Consider the following 18,684-nt stretch of genomic DNA (forward strand, 5'->3'; position numbering starts at 1 on the left):
TAAACATAAGATAAGACGCTATAAACCTAGAAGAAAACATAGGCAAAACATTCTGTGACCTAAATCTTAGCAATCTTTTCCTAGGACAATCTACCCAGGAAATAGAAATAAAAACAAAAATAAACAAGTGGGACCTAATTAAACTTAAAAGCTTTCGCACCGCAAAGGAAACTGTAAACAGAACAGAAAGACAACTTATAGAATGGGAAAAAATATTTGCAAACAGTGACTGACAAGAGCTTAATAGCCAGAATGGTCTCTGTCCAAAAGCCAGATTTGTTCTCCCCTATCAAAATTACGGGTGAAAAGTACTTACTGAATACGGCAATTTACTGAGTATCTACTCTGTGCCAAACACATCACTTCTGCTCTCAATTTTTTTTGCTTATTGGAGTGGGGGTAGATCGTGCTTTGAAAAAATGTACAGAAAAGAGAAAAGTTGAAAGTGGATAGAGTTGAAAGAAATTTTTTGTTTTTGAGGTGTGTGCTCATTTGTATGATGAAGAGTGAAAAACTACAGAATGAAAAGGGCGTGAGATGGAGGAGAGTTAGAGCGTAGTTGATGGGACAGGCTCCTGATGAGGCAGTAAGGAATGGGGCCCACAGCCCAATGGCGGGATTAGCTGAGACGCTGAGGGGATTCACCCAGATAGGGTCCAGGAAGGAGAATATGGAAGATGAGTTGTCGGGGTAGACAGGTGGTACCCTCAAACATCTGAGAGCTTGAGGAGGAATGGAATTAACCTTTACAAGTGCCATCTGAAGTCTGTGTAAGGCAGGCGTTACAATTTATTAGAGAAAACTTTGCTTGGGAGAAACCGTCTTCTGTCATGTGGTTAGGTAAGGTCATCCGAGCCCGAAACCTGGCGAGACGCGCTGGACTACAAGTCCCAGGATGCATCGCGGCCAGCGCAGGAAGCGGCCACCTAGGACGGCTCCCCATTGGAGGCGGCGGAGGCGGCTCTGACGCGCCGACCGGAAGGCCCGCCCCCGCCCCGCGTCTCTCAGGAGCTGGGTATTCCCGGGCGGCGCCATGCGTCCGGAGCAGGCCCTGGCTTGGTACCGGCGGATGTCCGTGGTCTACGGCTTGGGAGCCTGGACTGTGCTGGGCTCATTGATTTTCTGGGGTAAGAGAAAGAGCACGCCGCCAGGTACGTGTCTCCGGCAGGACCTTCCGCGGGACGCGCGGCCTTACGTGGGGCGAATCCAGGGGGTCGTAGCGGTGGCTTCGCTGTGCCGCACCCCCAGGTTTATTCTGCGAAAGTAGTGTGGACGGCTGCTTAGGGCCGTGTGTTATCATGCAGTGCGCCAGGAATGACCTTCCAGATCCTCTTAACTAAATCTTGTGTGCTGAACGAGACTGTCCCTATCCTCAGAATTTGGAGAATCTGTATGAGGTTCCAGGGGTCGACCGTGATTTCAAGAGGCGACGCGTCTGTAACATTAGCTCTCGTGAGAGAGCAAACAATTGCAGCACTTCTACCAGCTAAGGAGCAGTAAAGCCTTTCCAGTGACTGAGGGAAAAGGAAAGCCCTGAGCTCTCAAAAATTTTCAGGGAATCTATGGGTTCGTCTAGATTAGTGGTTGCCTGGGACTGAAGGGGAGGAGTTGGTGGTGAGCGACTGCTAAAAAGTACGGGGTTTCTCTTTGTAGATGAAGATATTCTAAACTTTATTTTGATGCTGGTTGCACAGATCTGAATGTACTAAAGAAACCACTGTATATTTTAAGTGAGTTAGTAGTATGATAAGTGTATCCAGTAAAGCTTTTTATGTAAAAACTGTGCTGAAGATTACATTTGGTGTTGAAGATTACCGATGGCCTGACAGTACACACCTCCAGTATTGAGCATTTTAAAACATTCCAGTCTCTTTAGTGCTCATTTAAAAATTTTTCTTTTTTACAGAAAGAAAAGTAGTGTCAGGAATCTGATGGGGGCGGGGGTACTTAGTTTATTTTCAAGACTTCACTAATATTTTTAATGGGTGCTGTCTAAGTTAAAAATTAGTAATGCAGGTGTTCTTTTTTTTTTTTTTTTAAGGTGGTGAAGTAGAGCAGAAGGATGTCTTAACAAATGAAATATCTGAGTCCCCAAAAGGGTTTTATGTGGAAACGATTGTCACATACAGAGAAGATTTTGTTCCACTTTCTGCCAGGATCATCAACTATTTGAAGTCATGGACTGGTGGCCCTGGACCAGAATCATGATGTACTGCTGGATTCTGAAAACAAGACTGGTTTAGCATACGAATTTGTTAGATACCTTGATTTCCGTTTAATGTTTGTGAAAAGTATATACATTTGATTTAATTTTGCTGTAATATATAATCACAAATAGTATACAATAAAGATTTCCCTGAGGAAAAGGCAATTTGCATATTTAAGAGGTATCCTGTACTCAGAGGAGTGAAAGATTGAAGTGAAATTTCATATTGAGCTTCCATAAACTCAGTTTTCTGAGACTAGTTCATGTAACTATGCTTTCACATTGCTGTCAGACACAGCTTCTGTGGTCTCCTTAGGGTTAGATTCAGCAAATCTCCATGGTCAGCTCAGGACTTACAGCAGTCCTTTGGGCACTGTTGGGTGCTTGGTGAGTATGTGATGAATTAGATTATTAACTCCTGAGTTAAATAGACTCGATCTCTTCTTTAGGAGCAATACAGAGACCCTCATCCCTTCAGCAGGCACGGCCTGAACCTCGGCTGTGGCTCCCAGTTCAGTCCAGAAGCGGGGCTGCAGAGTCAGCACGGCGTGCTTCCTGCCCTAGAGTGCTGCAGTGTTCTCTCCACTGGTCTTGTGTGGTTGCAAGTAACCAACCCGCCTAAGTGAGCTTAAATCAGAAAGGGGCGATTATCGAAACCGCGCATGGACAGCTCAGGCGGAGTGTGTTGAGGTCTTCGCAGGGCCTGGCAGCAGAACACGGCCGGCCACTCCCTGAGCTGCCTGGGGCTTGTCTGCCTTGTTCCTTTCTCGCTGCACCCCCGTTTTCCTGCTCTGTTATTTCTGCAGTAACAGAGCTAGCTCTGGAAGACATCGCTTCCCAGCTATGGTGCCTAAGTCTGATCAGCCTCCTCCCAGCCCAGAGTTTGGCTTCTGCCCCTGTGAGAGACTCGGTTCACTCTTTATGCCGTCCCTGCCCTGTGGATCATTGAGTTCTGCCTCGGTTATTAAGAAACTAGCATTCGTTTAAAAGATCATGGTTTCCAGAGGTTTGGGGAGAGGGAGGGAGGGAGGGATGAATAGATGGAGCCCAAGGGATTTTTAGGGGAATGAAATTATTCTGTAGGATTCTAAAGTGGTGGCTACATGTCATTATGCATTTGTCAAAACCCACAGAACGTACAACAGCAAGAGTGAACCCTGATGTAAACTATGGACTTTGATTGATGATAACGTGTCCATGTTGGTTCATCGATTGCACCAAACATGCCACGCTGATGAGGGATCTTGAGGGTCGGGGAGTATATATGTGTGGGTGGGGAGGGCTATGTGCGATTTGCTGTATTTTCTCAACTCTGCTGTAAACCTGAAACTGCTCTAAAAAAATTAAGTCTGTTAATAAGAAATGCATTCATTTCCTATGTGGGTTGCACTTCTTGTTCATAGCTATTTGGGATCCTGCAAGGAAGAGGGATTCCTGGTAGGACAGGAATTGAGCATTTCTGGGTCCTGCTACAGTACTGTCACCTTCAAACCTTTGCCTTGATTTCTCCTTGGTGCCCTGAGTGGTGCTTTGGTGCAGTCAACCTGAGTGACAGATTCCACGATAGGAAGTAACAGCTTTAGGTGCCAGCAGCAGAGCTTCAAGGGATATCAGAGGTCAGGGCGGGGGGGTAGTGGGTGTAGCCCAGTGATAGAGCATGTGCTCAGCATGTACAGGATCCTGGGTTCAATCCCCAGTATCTCCATTGAGGGGGAAGAAAATGGGTCAGTGCCAGCTGGGTGGATGCCCCAGTGGGCCCCTGTGATTGGTTCTGTGACCAAACATGAACAGGAAGCAGGATGCTGTGGTGGACGGGAGATGAGAGAGGCGAGTGAGTCAAGTGTGGGAGAAAGGGTAACAGTGACGTGAACCTGTTGGAAGACATTTCCCGACTTCAGGGACTCAGAGAAATACACGGAAGGGGGAGGACTGGGGGATGTGTGGCATTTGGCAGGTGAGAGCTGCAAATAGGAATAGGTGACACCTTAAGATACACAGCTAGACTTGAATCTCACCTGGCAGACAGTTCACCTAGGATCCATAAACTGGTGGGGGCCACAGGGATTGGGGGTAAGCTTTCCTTGGGGCTTGTCTGGGTTTATTTGATAAATAGAACCTCATCGTCCTCTCTTATTTCAGCCCAGGACTCCCCTGAGCTCAAGATCTGTATCCATCTGGCATCACCACGTGGAGGTCCTTTGGCCGCGGGAAGCTCATTCAGAACTGAAGTCGCTGTCTTCACCCACCAGCCTGCTCTTCCTGCTCTGTCTCAGGGAGTCCTCCCTCGGTGGTTCAACTCAGAACCCCACCATTTTACACTTCTCCCTTCCTTTTCCCTCTCGCTCGTCCAGCCCCCACGGTCTGGCATTTCTGCTCCGTCCCCCACTTCCACACTGCCTTTGCCCTGGCCTCCCCTTCTTTGCTTATGTGACTTCAGCTGTTTACAGTCCCCTTATCTCTGCTTTTAGTCCCTCCAGTAGGTTCCCACACTGTTAGCCAGCATGGCTTTGTTTTTCTTTTTTTTTCAGCATGACTTTTTAGAAATGAACTTTAAAATTTTTATCAAAGCAACAAATGTTTATAATTTTAAAAATTCCCATAGTGCTCAAAAGCTTATAACAAAAAAAGTCTCATGCTTTGCCCCTCCATCCCCGTCCTGTGCCTTAAAAGTAACCACTTTTCAACTATTAGCTATTTTTTCTGGTATTTACCTCCATATTTCAAAAGAAAAGCTTTTACTAATATCTTTGATTTATCAGTCACATAGGATGTATTAATGAGGATTTGACCCTCCACAACACTTCCTTTCCAGCTGTCTTCCCAATAAAGCTAATTGGATTTTTTGTTTGAGTCATTCATATTAACCTTGTTTTAACTATGCAAATACAGTTTGTTCCTAAGCCAAGGAATAAGCTCTAAATGAGTTTCTTATGTAACTTCTCTTCCCGGAGTTAACTGCATCCTTTTATCCATTGGCTTCTTTCCCTTTATACTTACCTCCAGTTCTTTGTGCACCCTCCAACCTCTGCATCTAATTTCCACACAAACCCCTTTCACACTTTTTTTCTTTTTCTTTTTTAACCTTGGGGTGCTTTGTCCTTTGTCTTCGATCTGGACTGATAGCCTCTGGTTTTGCTCCGCACGTCTTTTTCTGTGTCATTTCCTTTGCCATCTTATGTCAGATCACCCTGGTGGGGCTTAGCAGGACACGGAGAACTGGAGCCAGCTCGTGCTGGACAGGAACTCTGGGAAGGACAGTGGAGAACTCCCAGAATTCAGGGGAACCTAGCTGGAGACGGTGCAGCTGGGACTGGAGCCCCAAATGTAAGGCCGGATTGCGGTACAGGCTCTTTAGGAACAGTGTGATGCTGGGGGCAGGCCACTCCTGCCGGCATCCTGCCTCCGGGACCTCTGACTGCAGGGTTTCTGTGTGGCTTCCCAGAGCAGCCTGCTTGTCATCACTCCCTTCTGAGGCTCAGTTTTGTGCAGGATACTTAGCCGACGGTGTGTTGGTCACACGCCCAGGCACTAGCTGTGAAGGAGACTGGAAAAGTGAGTTTCTGGCTGCTCGGTTAGGGATGTGTTGACTTTCAAAGTGAGATGTTCCACGGATGTAGGAAGGATGTTCAGAACACGATGGGCAGGCAGATTCCCCGACAAATGTCCACTCCGGGCCGCAAGCCGGACTTTCCCTGGGAGGTGCCAAAATGCCTGCACCTGGAGGTCAGTTTCCCCAGAGAAGGTTTCTCCGCCTGGGGGTGGGTGGTAGGGATTCTGGGAGCTGAGTGCAGGAGGGGCTGGGGCTTGCTGAGAATAAAGATTTTGAGGCAGTCCAGTGCCATTTCCCGATCCTCCGGTGGGACCCGTAACTCCGAGCAGAAACGGCAAGTCTCCTGAGAGAGCATAGGGAGGTCACTGGCCCTGGAGCAGGCGTGGGCATGGGGTCCCATCTGCTTCTCTCACAGACCCACATGGCCCTGTTTTCAGCCCACCTTCCACCCTGCCTCCAGGGTACCTGTGGCCGCCAGTTCCTGAGCCTTTTCAAGTTTCTGTGCGGCCAGTAGCTGATTTCTCATGTGTCCCCTTTGCAGGACCTGCCAAAGATTCTTTGCTCAACCAAACTTCAGTCCAGCGCCTGAACCTTCTCTGAGGCCAATCTGTGCACCTTGTAAAATCCAGTTTTGGTAATAATTCTGCTGCATCATTTAACCAGACGACCCCCCCCACCCAGTACCAGATTGGTTCCTCATCTTCCACCGTCTCCCAGATGGTCTCTGCTCACCCTGGCCTGTCTTCAGCCAGAATCCTGCTGAATCAGTCTAGCCAGAACCCCTCTTTCCCTGATGTTCCCTGTTAATAATTTCCTGTCCACTGACCCCACCCCGCTCCTTGGCGCTCCATCCCCCCTGGGGCTCCTGTTCCCGGGCTGTGCTTGGAGTTGAGCCCACTCTCCCTCACCCCAGAATCCCACTGCAGAGGTCCCTGAGCCTATCCCCACAGCCCCTGCCCCGAAGGAGGCACCCTGCCGTGCTTTAGCGAGGGTCCTCGAATGTTCTTTTTTTCTTTAACAGCTTTTAGGTTTCTGGTTCTTCACCTCCATTGTGTCAGTCACCACTTCTCCATCTGATTTCTCTCTCTATCAAAGCTTGTGCTTTGGGTAACAGATGGCCCCTGGTCTCATCAGAGTGGAAGTTTGTGTTTATGCATAAAAAGAAATTAAAATACATGTATTTTTTCCTGCTGGGCTTTAAACATTCTGGGGAACTCTGCTTTAAATGCCCGAATCAGACTATTGAAGGTTAAGTATACGATCTATCATCGTTTCCAGAATGACAGGTACGGCCCAACGTAACATGCAGTCGTGAAACTACGCGTAGGTCGTTTGCTTCGAGCTCATTTCTGAGAGCTCCTGTGTGCCGTGTCCTCCTCGCCACAGTCCTGAGGAGAAGGTATTATCCCCGTGTTTCAGACAGGAAGACTGAGGATAAACCTCACTTCCTATGGTTACAGAGAAAATGGCGGAGCTTGGACAGAAACCGAAAGTTTAAGATTTTGGCATCATACCAACTTCCTCTTGTAAAGCCAAGAGGGAGAGCACAAATTTTGAAAAGAAATACTGACAAATGTTTACTTTTCTAGAACCCAAATGCCAGAAAACTCAAATTACCAGAATGTTTCATGCTTTTGTGAGCACCAGATCACAAGTGAAAAACTCCTGTCAGGGATCGAGTGAAAACAAATCTTAAATCCAGTGGCTGTGGGGTAGTTTGCAGTTTGGGCACATATGGTAGCTGTCAGCTATTGTTTATTTGCTGTCTTGACAGATGATGGTTGATGATTTGGGACAAAGCACCGTCCTGTGCCATCGCACAAGGGCCAAATATGCAAAGAGAGTTTTTAGTATGAAGTGTGCTTTATTTTATTCTGCTGCTAAAAGAAGTTATAGCCAGACAGTGGTATTACACAGATGTTTCCCGTAGTACGACCAACTCAGAAGCAGAAGCTAGCCAGCTCGCTTCCTCTCATTCTTCCTTCATTCATTTGTTCATCTCTTCATGTCGCATCTGGAGTGCCGCTAGTCCTCGCCCTGCAGGGAACGTGAGAGTAGCTGCCAAGTTCACCGTTCACAGGGCCGGGGTGGACAGTCACTTCCTTGTCTTGGATTTGTATCAGGTAGGTGATATTTTCTATTTGAAATGTTGGAAATGGTTGGTTCATCAGCACGGTTATCCTCAGAAAAACCCTCCTGTCTGGAATTTGTGGCAGACTCTTGTCTTTTTCTTCCACAGGAGAACTCGCCAAAGCCTGTGGCCTCTTTGACTGGAAGTTGGGGCCAAGTCCCCAGGGGAGCGATGAGCCACCTCCTGGCCTTGTGCTCCCCTTCCTGACGTCCCCTCCCGCCGGGGGAGCGGGGACGTGGCCGTGAGCCTTCACGGACCATTTAGAAGAAGACAGGTCCTGAGGGATGGAAGGTCAACAGAACCAAAGGAACTCGCTTTTCTGGTCCCGCGGAGGACCACAGCCGCCCAGGGTTTTATGCGAGAAAGAATGAACATCTATGAAATTAAAGCCATTGTTGCTTGGGTCTCTGTTACAGTAGGTGTAGCTCTAAGCAAATCACATCTGCCCCGTCATTTCTTTAAAAAAAATTAACCTTAACGTTCCATGATAGAAAAATCCCCTGTTTTCTGAGCTTCGGTTTCTTCTATCCTGTGCACTAACAGGGTTATGACTTTCAGATGAGAAAGTGCTTTGTGCACGTGCTGTTATTATTAGGAGTGAAATACGTCTTAGATATTCCTGAGAATCAGGTGTGAAATGCCTTCTTTCTTACAAGTCCAGTCCCTCCTCTGGTCCTGCCACTGCTTCGCTTTCGTCCCTGTGGCGCCTGCTTCTCTCACCAATGCTCGCCAGGCCTCTGAGAGCAGGGCTCACACTGCCGTTAACTCCTGTCTTCAGCAGGGCAGACTAGCAGTGTGTGTCAAAACGGAAAATGGCTCATCCTTTGATCCAGCAATCCCACTTTCAAGAATTTAAGAGATAACTGAAAAGATATAGGGAGAAGCCTTTTCAGTAAAACGTGCTCAGCATGGCCATGAGCAATACAGCCCTCTGGCCGACCCTGCTCGCAGCCTTCCTGACGCCCGGGGCTCCCCTTCCTCTTTCACAGCAGAGCCCTGAACCCACCCTGTCACGTGCTTCAGGGCGACGGCCCAGTCCCAGCGGCCAGGTCCTGGTTGGTCCGAGTCATGTTTCTTGAAGGAGGCACCGCAGGCTCTGTAGATGGGACAGTGCATTCTGTGGGTTGCCCCAGGTGTTGCGAGAGCTTTAGCATTTCAAGATCCCTGGGCACTAAATGCCAGTAGCAACCTTCAGACCCCCTCCCCGTGCATATCTCCAGTAACCCCCCGGGGGGCTGTATCCCCACAGTGAGAACCTCTTGTCTGAGGCAGTCACGGGCTGTGTGTCGCATCTCCCTCGCTAGTGATGGGGTGAAGCGTGGTCATGTGGTCTCCTTCTGGCTAGTGAAGCATGAGAACCTGTGGGCAGGACGCCCTAGCTGCAGGGGAGGCACCGGGACGAGACGGTCTCCTGTGCCTCTGGACGCTGTGCCTGGATAGGATGCCTGGTACGGCCACAGCCATACCATAAGTCTATGATACTTTTTTAACCCCAAAATCAAGTTCGCACAACATTTACTCCCTCAGCAGAATTCTCTGAGCTCCGGGCACTGCTAGACACTTAGGATATGATGGGGAACACAGCGGGACAGGCGCTGGAGTGATTGAAAATCGCCAGAAGGTGATGAGGGAAAAAAACCACAGGATAGTGATGGACTATGACAGGGAACCAGAGGCTTATTTTGTCTGTGTGGTCAGAGAAGTTCTCTCTGATGAGGAGGCTGCAAACTTAAAAGAAGGAGAGGAGCGAGGTGGACAAAGAGCTGTGGGAGGAAGCTCATCCCAGCTGGAGGACCAGCAGACGCTGAAGTCCTGCGGTAGGAACATGGATTATTTGAGCAATTTAAAGAAGACCAGAGTGTGGGATGTGAAGACTTCATAGTCTAGGAACATCACTTTTGTCTCTCTGTGGAGAATGGACTGGGGGAGACCCAAGTGGCCGTAGGGAGGCCGGCGAGACAGGTGTTGTAGACACGCAGGCGAGAGCTGATAAGGGCGTAGAGAAGGGTGACACGGGCTGGAGAGAAGACGGCAGGCTGGGGTATGTTTTGGAGAGGGAGGAGACTTGTTGGGCTAGATTCTTGGGGAGACAGAAAGAGCAATTATGGGTGACTTATGGCTGAGTAAACAGTGGAACCATTTATTAAATTTAGTTTTTTTTCAGCAATAACTTCTTTCTTTGTTTGTTGTTATTGTTGTTTTGAGGGGGAGGTATTCGTTTTTTAACAGCGATACTGGGGATTGAACCCAGGACCTCGTGCATGCTAAGCACACACTCTACCAGTGAGCTGTTCCCTCCCTCTGAGCTATTGATTTATCAGGATGGCCTAGCTGGCACTGACTACCTGGATTTAGCACAGACTCTGCAAGTCTAAGGGCACGTCCCCAACAGGCTGCCCTCACTTCAGATGCCAGGGGCACTTCGGGGGTCCCCAAGCTCCCTCTACTTCTGACCAACCGGCTACAAGTTTGGGAGTTCCCATGACTCCTTCACGTTTGATAATTTACTGCAGAGACTCACTGACCTCAGGAAAGTATTTTACTTACAATGACAGCTTTATTGTAAAGGATACAAATCGGGACCAGCCAGGTGAAGGGACCAGATCTTTGGGTCCGCAGTGCAGAGCTTCTGTGCTCTCTCCCTGTGGGACTAGGGTGCATCCTCTTCCAGCTCCTCAGTGGGTTCACCAGCCAGGATGCTCTGCTAAGCTTCAGTGTCCTCAGCTTTTATTGGGGTTCCATCTCATAAGCACATTGGATTGAATCATTTGCCATATCACTGAACTTAGTCCCCAGCCCCCATCTCCTCAAAGTCCCAACCCTCTTAACCACATCATTGGCCTTTTTGGTGACCACTCCCATCCTGAACCATTTCATTAGGGGCATGATTAACAAAGACACTCCTATCGCTTGGGAAATTCCAAGGATTTTAGATGCACCATGCCAGAAATCCAGAGCAAAGACCAGCTGCGTCCTTTGTCATACAGCAGGGATGGAAATGCTGAATTCCATTTTCAGTCTGTCAACTTGGTGACATCTGTGGTTCGTGGAAGTGGAGAAGCCAAGGAGGCGTTTGGAAGCACAAGCACAGAGGTGTCGGGAATGGAAGTGAGAATGTGAGCATCAGTAACGCGAAAGTGTAGTTCAAAAAGATGAGGATGGAGAATTAATCTAGAGAGCAGAAGACCATGAGCCGTGAAGGAACATCACACTCAGAAGTAGGGTGGAGATGAGCGGGGGAAGGAGGGAATAGAGTGGCCATTTAGACGTCAAGGGAGAGCGTGTACAGGGGAGGAGGAGGCCACCAGACGAGGTGCTGTTTGGTGATTTTACCTCCTGATGTTGACCTTTTGGGTCAATAAATATAAAAAAGAACCCTGATTGGCTCAACCCACCCATCTGCCCCAACCCTCACCCCATTTGAGGAACCAGCCTGCTCTCCTCCACCAGTGAGCAAGGGCACCTGTCAGTTGTCCTTGCTGTCTTGTGTTACAGCACAAATCCTAGTAAAGCTTTGCCTGAGTTCCTCATATGGCCTTTCATCAATTTCTATTTATTAAAGGGTCCGAGGACCCGAGTCACTAACAGGGGGATGTCAGAGTGACTTTCCTGCTTCTGCTGTTTTCTTAAAGTCCTTAAACCCCACTTACCGAATTGAAACTTGAGGACAGAATTTTGGATGAAGTTGAAAAGGCAGCTTTATTTCTTTGCCAGGCAAAAGAGGTCACAGTGGGCTAATGCCTCTAAGACTGTGAGCCTGCTAGGGAGAGAAGGCAAGAGGTTTTATAGTAAAAGTCCAAGTGTTCAAGGGACGGAGCTAGTTTCCGCAGAGATCGCATACATACAGGGTAACAACTGTTGCAAAGTTGTTCTTGTTTTTGCAGATGGCAGCAATCCCCTTCCCTCTGCTGGGTATGAAGTTCACCTCTGGCATTGGGACTCTCTTAATATTCTTGTGCCTAGAACAAAGGATGCAGAGGAAGGGGCTCTGTGGAAAAGAGCTCTAGAGAAAAACTTGTTAATTTAAAGTCAGGTTGATAAATCATTTTAACCTTTTAAGCAGGCTGAGCCCTGGGATCTCGTGCTGCAGGCTGAGGCCTGCAGCTCAAACAACAGGATACAAGGAAACCACAAGGGGTCAAGAGGAGGGCACTGAGGTTAAGAGCAGGGCATTGGGGTTAAGAGCAGGGCACTGGGGGTGAGAGCAAGGCACTGAGTGTGATCCCTGCACACAGCACCATGATGGGGTTGGGTTGACCACCCAGGACTCCCTCCTCTTTAGCCCAACCCTGGTCAGCAAGAGCACGAGAAAAACCCTTTAAACTATTACACGGTTAAGCAGGTACAAACGCCATTACAGATATCATATGGTCACCAATGATGAAAATGGGCTTCTGCCTGGTTACAAAAATATTCACTATGCCAAGGTGCCATATTTGGAGTAGTGGGTTCTAAACCCACCAGTAGTATTAGACTGTTAGAAGACACACTGAGCGAGGCTTATATTTATCAGTGACAGTAATTTGTTAGGGTAATAGTTTGTAGCTTTCTAAACACGTTTACATAGTTTGTTTTATTAAAATCTTGTTACAGCCCTGTGAGAGGGCTAAGTACTAGTGTCAGAGGAGGCATTACAATTACAGGATCGAGTGTCTGCACGACCAGGGCAGGGCTAGGTCAAAGGGATTCTTCAACAGTTAAATGGCTATTTTAGGCAGCAGATCTGTCTGGTTTCTGAGGAGCCACTGAGGCAGAAAGACAATGGAAAAAGAATTTGGGAGGATCTGGGGGTGGAAAAATGGAAGGAGGAAGACAGGATTAGGATTTGGGACAAACTGGGATCTAGGCATGACTGGCTCTTAAACCAGGGAATGTGAGAAGAAACCGGTCCAGAAACTGCTGTCTGGGCAGCTGTGGGTCTGGCAGAGGCTGGGAGTGGACAGGGGGTTGCAGGATCCTAGCCATCAGGTGGGTCCCGTCTCAGCGGTGGGTGGGGCAGGACCGATGATGAGCGGGGCCTGCTACGGGGCGGGGCCTGCTGCGGGGCGGATCTACACGTATGCCCCGAGTTCGTCTGAACAGAGTGGGCGGGCCCAACCTGTGGTGGGCGTGGCCGGCTTGGGCGGGCCATCGTCAGGCGGGTCGGGCAGGGCCGGGGCGAGCTTCCTGGTGTCACCCCGAGAGGGCGCCGGCCGCAGCGCCGCCCGCAGAGCCTTGAGGCCGGAAGCCGCGCTGCGCCGCCCCGCTCGCCACAGCAGCCGCCATGAAGGCCGTGGTTCAGCGCGTCACCCGGGCCAGCGTCACAGGTCAGTCGGGCGGGGCGGGGCGGGGCGGGAGGAGCCGCCCATGGCCCCGCGCCGGCGGTTCGCAGCGGTCCCCGGGGGAGTGCCCCCGCGCCCCGAGTCCCCGTCGGCCGGGCGCTGTCCACGTGCCCGCCCCGGCGCCGCCGGGCTGCACGGCTCCGCTTCGGGCTCCTCGTCGTCTTCATCGGCGCTTCTTTCTGTCCTGAGCACGGGTGGCGACCCTCCGAGCATCCCCGCGGCGCGTTCCCCGGAGGACTGTCGCACAGACGGCGTGCAGGACGCATTTCCGGAGCGAGAAACCCCCTTTCCAGCCTCTGCTCTACCCTCCCCTTGTCGCCCATTCCCTCCCTGGCCCGGTTTCCATGGAGCCTGTCTCCCAGGAGGAGGCACAGTCGTGATGAGCTTGCGTCCCAACCGTGTGCGCGGCCGGGTGCGGAGGTCCCCGCGCCCACACCCCCTCCTCAGGGCCGGCCCGGAGGCTAAAGGATTCGGGCGCAGTGTTTCTCTTTTCCCCCAGTTTCTCGTGGACCAAGCTGTTAGTCATCCCTTGATCGCTATAGTCTAGTTTGAACATCAGGGGTCCAGATGATTCATATGTAGTCCTTTTAAAAACTCAAGTCAAGATAATAAAGATGTTGAAAAATTTTAAATGGTTCATTTTAGATTGGCTTCTAGTCTTTCCTATTTTTGTTGCCAGAATTCTGATACTGTTTCAGTTCAAGTCATTCTAGATGCCCTTTCCTGCAAGCCAGTCTATAGCAAATACGTGCTTTTGTGTCCACGAAAGTGTCAGCCTCAAAGCAGAACAAGATCCCCTAAAGCAACAACCAGGCGCAGTAAAACCATATATTTAGATCTGACATTCTGCTTTTCAATCTTGCCTAATGATTCTAAGCTGTTTTGGTAACTTGATTTTGAATATGGTCCTGGAGTAATAGGGAATAGAATAGCTCTGGGATTTATGGAATTTTAAAACAAAGGTTGTTTTGGGTTTTTTTGTGTGAAGTTTTTTTTTTTTTTTTTTTTTTTAGCATTTTGTTTAATATGTAAGTTCACTGAAGCTGGGAAAATTCATCCATGAAAAGATTTTTTGCTTTTTTTGAGAAGAATCTTGTAGCCTGTTCTATGTGGTGGTCATGAACAGTGAGCAAACTTTGGAGAATTAAAGTTTTGATCAGAATGGAGAACTCTGCACTCTGCTAATCTGGAATATTGAAAACCTGATTCTTTGAGATTAGCTGAATAGTTTGAATTATTTTAGTTTACTATTTAAATTGTATGCTTTTAGTTAGAAACAACAAATAAACCATCCTGCATATTACAAAAGATAAGAGTGTTAATTGTGGGAAGATGTCAATAAAATGGAATTCACAGTGCTGGAGGAACCTTCGAGTTAGCCAGGCCTTCTACTTGAGTTGTAATGGAGAGAGATTTTCTGATTTCTTTAAAATGTGGCTGGCTTCACTGCAGCGTGGCCTTTTGCGGATGATCTTTTATTTCAAGGGTTCTAACATGTCACTTCTGATGTTATGAATGGGACCATATGGAATATTAGGCATCACGTATTATGTGGCAGGTGCACTTTGCGAGCTTGGGCAGGCGTGTTTTGATGCCTTAGCATGGTTATTGTGATAATCTAATAATCTCATTTTGAAAGCTTTACGACGGTGCATTTCAAACACATTCCTTTGGTTACACAGATGGATGGTACAGTAACCCCCGTTGCCCATCACTCAGCATTATCAGCTAAAATCTGGATAAAATCATAGAATGTTGGGAAGAGGTTGGTTGGGTTTGAGTGTGTTAATCTGAGAGGTGGTGGATTCTTCTCAAAGGAGAGTTCTTGGGTGATGCCAATATATGGCATCAAATAAACATTGACCAAACATCTCAGTTCTTTTCTAGCCTTGTGATCTTTTGTCTAAAATGGTGATTCTCAGGTTTTTCCCTTGGAAATCCATTTGTCTACAATAAAGTATCTCTTTGAACCTCCTACTTCTCCTGTTTCTGCCTGAAGGAGGGACAAAGCTGCCCCAAAATAAAAGCGTGAACAGTGTCATCAAAAGGCGTTGGTGCATAATTTCGTATTAGGACAATACTCCATTATAAAAATGTTGAAACTCTTTAAATAGTGATTTATTTTACTTTAGTTTTTAATTTTTAAAATTAAAAAATATTGAGGTATAATGGTTATCTTGTCATAACGTATAATGAAAAAGAATGTGAAGAGAATATATGTATGTATAACTGAATCAGATTGTGATTTGAATTACTTCAAATAGTGATTCTACTTTTGAGAATCTATTCTAAAAAGGTAATTTTAATTAAAGACAAAGCTTTAGAGAGATGAACAGGCAAAGCGAAGAGATTTCTTAGGGCAGTGAAACTGCTCTGTGTGATACTGTCATGGTGGACACATGTCATTATGCATATGTCCAAACCCACAGAATGTACAACACCAAGAGTGAACTCATGTAGACTGTGGGCTTTGAGTGATTCTCTGTCAGTGTAGGTGCATCATTTGGAGCAAGTGTACCCCTCTGGTGGGGGATAGTGATAATGGGGAGACTCTGCTTGTGGGGCAGGAGGTATATAGGAAACCTCTACCTTCTGTTCAGTTTTGGTATGAACCTAAAACTGCTCTATCCAGGAAAGTATTAAAAAAAAAAAACTTAAGCTTACAAAGATTTTCACCACAGTGTTATTTATCGAAGTGAAAATTTTGAAATAAGCCATATATCCAGCCAAATAGGATGGCTAGTCAGTCCGGGGGTGGAATGCATCTGTTCCACTGGATGGGATGCAACTATGAAAAGATGTTTAGGAAACGCTTACAATGTGGAAGAATCCTTATACAATGCTAAGAGAAAAGACGAGGCGCAAAAATTTATATGCAGTATTATTATGGCAGTTGAGAAAAATACGAAGTAAAATCTATGAATAGGGGAACATGAAAAGGAAATCAGAGGGAGGGTATAGCTCAAGTCGTAGAGCACATGCTCAGCGTGCACGAGGTCCTGGGTTCCGTCCCCAGTACTTGCATTGAGTAAATAAATAAATAAACCTAATTACCTCCCCCTAAGGAAAAAAAAGGAAATCAGTAACATATTAAAGTGCTTGTCTTTGGGTGTTCTTTTTTGTTTCTTATCTTTTCCAAATTTTCTATAATGACTATGCAATACTCTAATGGTGGGCATAGTTCAATCATTATTTTTTATGCTATTAAAATATACTCTGAGGGAAGGGTATAGCTCAAGTGGTAGAGCTCATGCATAGCATACACAAAGTCCTGGGTTCAATCCCCAGCGCCTCCTCTAAAAATAAATTACATCCTAATCAACCCCCCCAATTAAAATAAATAAAATAAAATAAAATAAAATATACCCTGGGAAAATTTTAAAAATATAGTGATGTTGTAAGAAAATAATATTGATTTACTTAAAGAACAAATAAAGCCAGAGTTTTCTAAAGCAACGCAGACAAGGAGACAGCCCCAGTGTTTACTGCTTCTGTCAAGATAGATGATTTCAGTTTCAGCTTTTGAGTCAGTGGCTCAAAGGACAGTAAATCGCTTATAGTTCATTAAAAAAAAAAAAAGCAGCACATTAGAAAATATTAAAATATTTGTTTATTTTAGCATAAAAATAAGAGAAATTAAGCTTTAATAAGAGTTATTTCAGGAATCAGTTGATGCTTGCTCCCCTGGTCTCTGATTGTCAGGTCCTTGTCAGACGCCTGAAGGAAGAGGGGTGCCTGGCTCTTTCCTTAGCCTGCTGGATGTGGCCACATGGTACAGTCTGTGACGCCGTGTCAGGTGTATTTATGGCCATCATTATCCAGCAGAAACAAACAACAAGAAAATGGCAGAGTTGACCCTTCTCCTGATTGGAACATTAGGTCAGTGCACCATAAAATGACATCAATAATCTAACGAGCTTTGGCAAAAAGTTAGCCAGAAAGTTGAAAATTATGAAGATCAACATTTGAAATATGGATTTAGTTTCATCACCACACTGATTTTTCTTGGCCTATGTACTGTGCCAGCAATAGGATACCGTCTATGGTAGTAGAGTGTACAATTGACTCTAAATCCATATGCAAATACTTGGAACAGGAATATATGTTTAGAGATTTTCTTTTGTGGATGGGGTATATCACTCAAAAAAATGTGGAGATCATGGGCTGAGAATGCAACTTTAGTAATAAACTGGGAAATAACAGAGGTTTGCTGACTTGCAGTTTAACTTTTAAACTCTTGTTTTTATGTATGATGTACCTATCTTTTCTGCAGTAAGTAGGGAAATCGTTTCTTTATTTTTATGACATAAATGCTTTCTGCTTTGCACTGTGTATTGTGTTACCAGATTTGCTGATTTCCAAGAAAAGCAGGCATCTCCTTTCTGAGAACGAATATAGCTGAGCTGGATTTGGAGAAGGGAACTGCCATTTTTACAGATGGGCAAACTCCAGCAGGGAAAGTTTCCGCGTCTTACCAAGCAAACCAGATGAATACGCCCTGAAATCCTGCCTAATGCTTGTTCACTTCACAACTCACTCATTCCAGATATAAAATCAGAATGGAGAGGGTGGAGGTATAGCTCAGTGGCCGAGTGTGTGCTTAGCGTGCACAAGGTCCTGGATTCAATCACCAGTACTTCTACTTAAAAAAAAAAGTCAGAATGGATATAAATTTATGATCATCATACCTCACTGATGGAACTCCTTTCATATTTCAATCTCTATTGACTTTGCCAGAGAAGTTACAAGAAGTGTGTGTGATGTTTAAATTTTCCTGTGGTTGCTTCAAAGTGCTGCATGGCACCTATTTGGTTCTGAGTCTGTTCTCCCTGTTGTTTCCTTTCCAGTTGGAGGAGAGCAGATAAGTGCTATCGGACGAGGCATCTGTGTGTTGCTGGGGATTTCTCTGGAAGATACGCAGAAGGAACTGGAGCACATGTAAGTGCAGGTTTCAGCGTCACTGCTGTTTTAGTGGGGCGTGGGTGGTCATCTGTCTGGCTGGCTTTCTATTTACATAAATTATATATATATATATTTGTGCGGGGAACTTCCATAGTATTTTGCTCCTATAAAGTGAGCCCCTATCACTTTTATCTGCATTCCATTCGATGTAACTTGGTTCGCTCCGTGTCCCAGGTAAGGAGAGCGAGGAGACGTCACCCACTGAGGCAGCGGCGGGGCACGAGCACAGCCCAGCCTCTGTCCCTCTTTGCTGCCTCACCCTCGTATCATTCTCTTGATGCAGAAGCCGGATTTCCTTTCATATGGGTGTTTTATGTTTTCAATTTGAGCACTGTGATCTGGGCACTCCTTACGCATTTTACAAATGCCCAGTTGTTCACTGTACACATGGGAATCTGGAGCTCAGAGAGGTTACATTACTTGCTTAAGGTCATGCATGTGTATTTAGCAAAAAGTCTGACTCCAAATTAGAACCTAGGCTGCCTGACCTGGAAGTTGGGGCTCTTTCTACCAC

General features: G+C 46.7%; 2 protein-coding genes and 1 long non-coding RNA gene across 4 annotated transcripts in view; all 3 read left to right on the forward strand.

The window, feature by feature from the left end:
- Positions 1 to 982: 982 nt before the first annotated feature.
- On the forward strand, positions 983 to 2,371 carry SMIM26 (small integral membrane protein 26). The gene is made up of 2 exons (XM_031434309.2): positions 983 to 1,151; positions 2,042 to 2,371. The coding sequence occupies exons 1-2, from the start codon at positions 1,034 to 1,036 to the stop codon at positions 2,206 to 2,208; spliced, it is 285 nt and encodes a 94-aa protein (XP_031290169.1). The 5' UTR covers positions 983 to 1,033; the 3' UTR covers positions 2,209 to 2,371.
- Positions 2,372 to 5,495: 3,124 nt separating this feature from the next.
- On the forward strand, positions 5,496 to 7,570 carry LOC135323405 (uncharacterized). Its single transcript, XR_010384992.1, has 3 exons — positions 5,496 to 5,530; positions 6,298 to 6,390; positions 7,531 to 7,570. It is a non-coding gene; the product is annotated as an uncharacterized LOC135323405 (long non-coding RNA).
- Positions 7,571 to 13,037: 5,467 nt separating this feature from the next.
- Positions 13,038 to 18,684, forward strand: part of DTD1 (D-aminoacyl-tRNA deacylase 1) — a 122,598-nt gene continuing 116,951 nt past the window's right edge. For both annotated transcript variants that reach the window (XM_031434310.2, XM_031434312.2), the window contains exons 1-2: positions 13,038 to 13,193; positions 18,056 to 18,146. In XM_031434310.2, coding sequence (XP_031290170.1) covers positions 13,151 to 13,193; positions 18,056 to 18,146 — 134 coding nt within the window. In that variant the 5' untranslated portion in view covers positions 13,038 to 13,150. The remainder of the gene's footprint in view (positions 13,194 to 18,055; positions 18,147 to 18,684) is intronic.

This window comes from Camelus dromedarius, chromosome 18 (genome assembly GCF_036321535.1).
Source record: "Camelus dromedarius isolate mCamDro1 chromosome 18, mCamDro1.pat, whole genome shotgun sequence".
NCBI lineage: Eukaryota > Metazoa > Chordata > Mammalia > Artiodactyla > Camelidae > Camelus > Camelus dromedarius.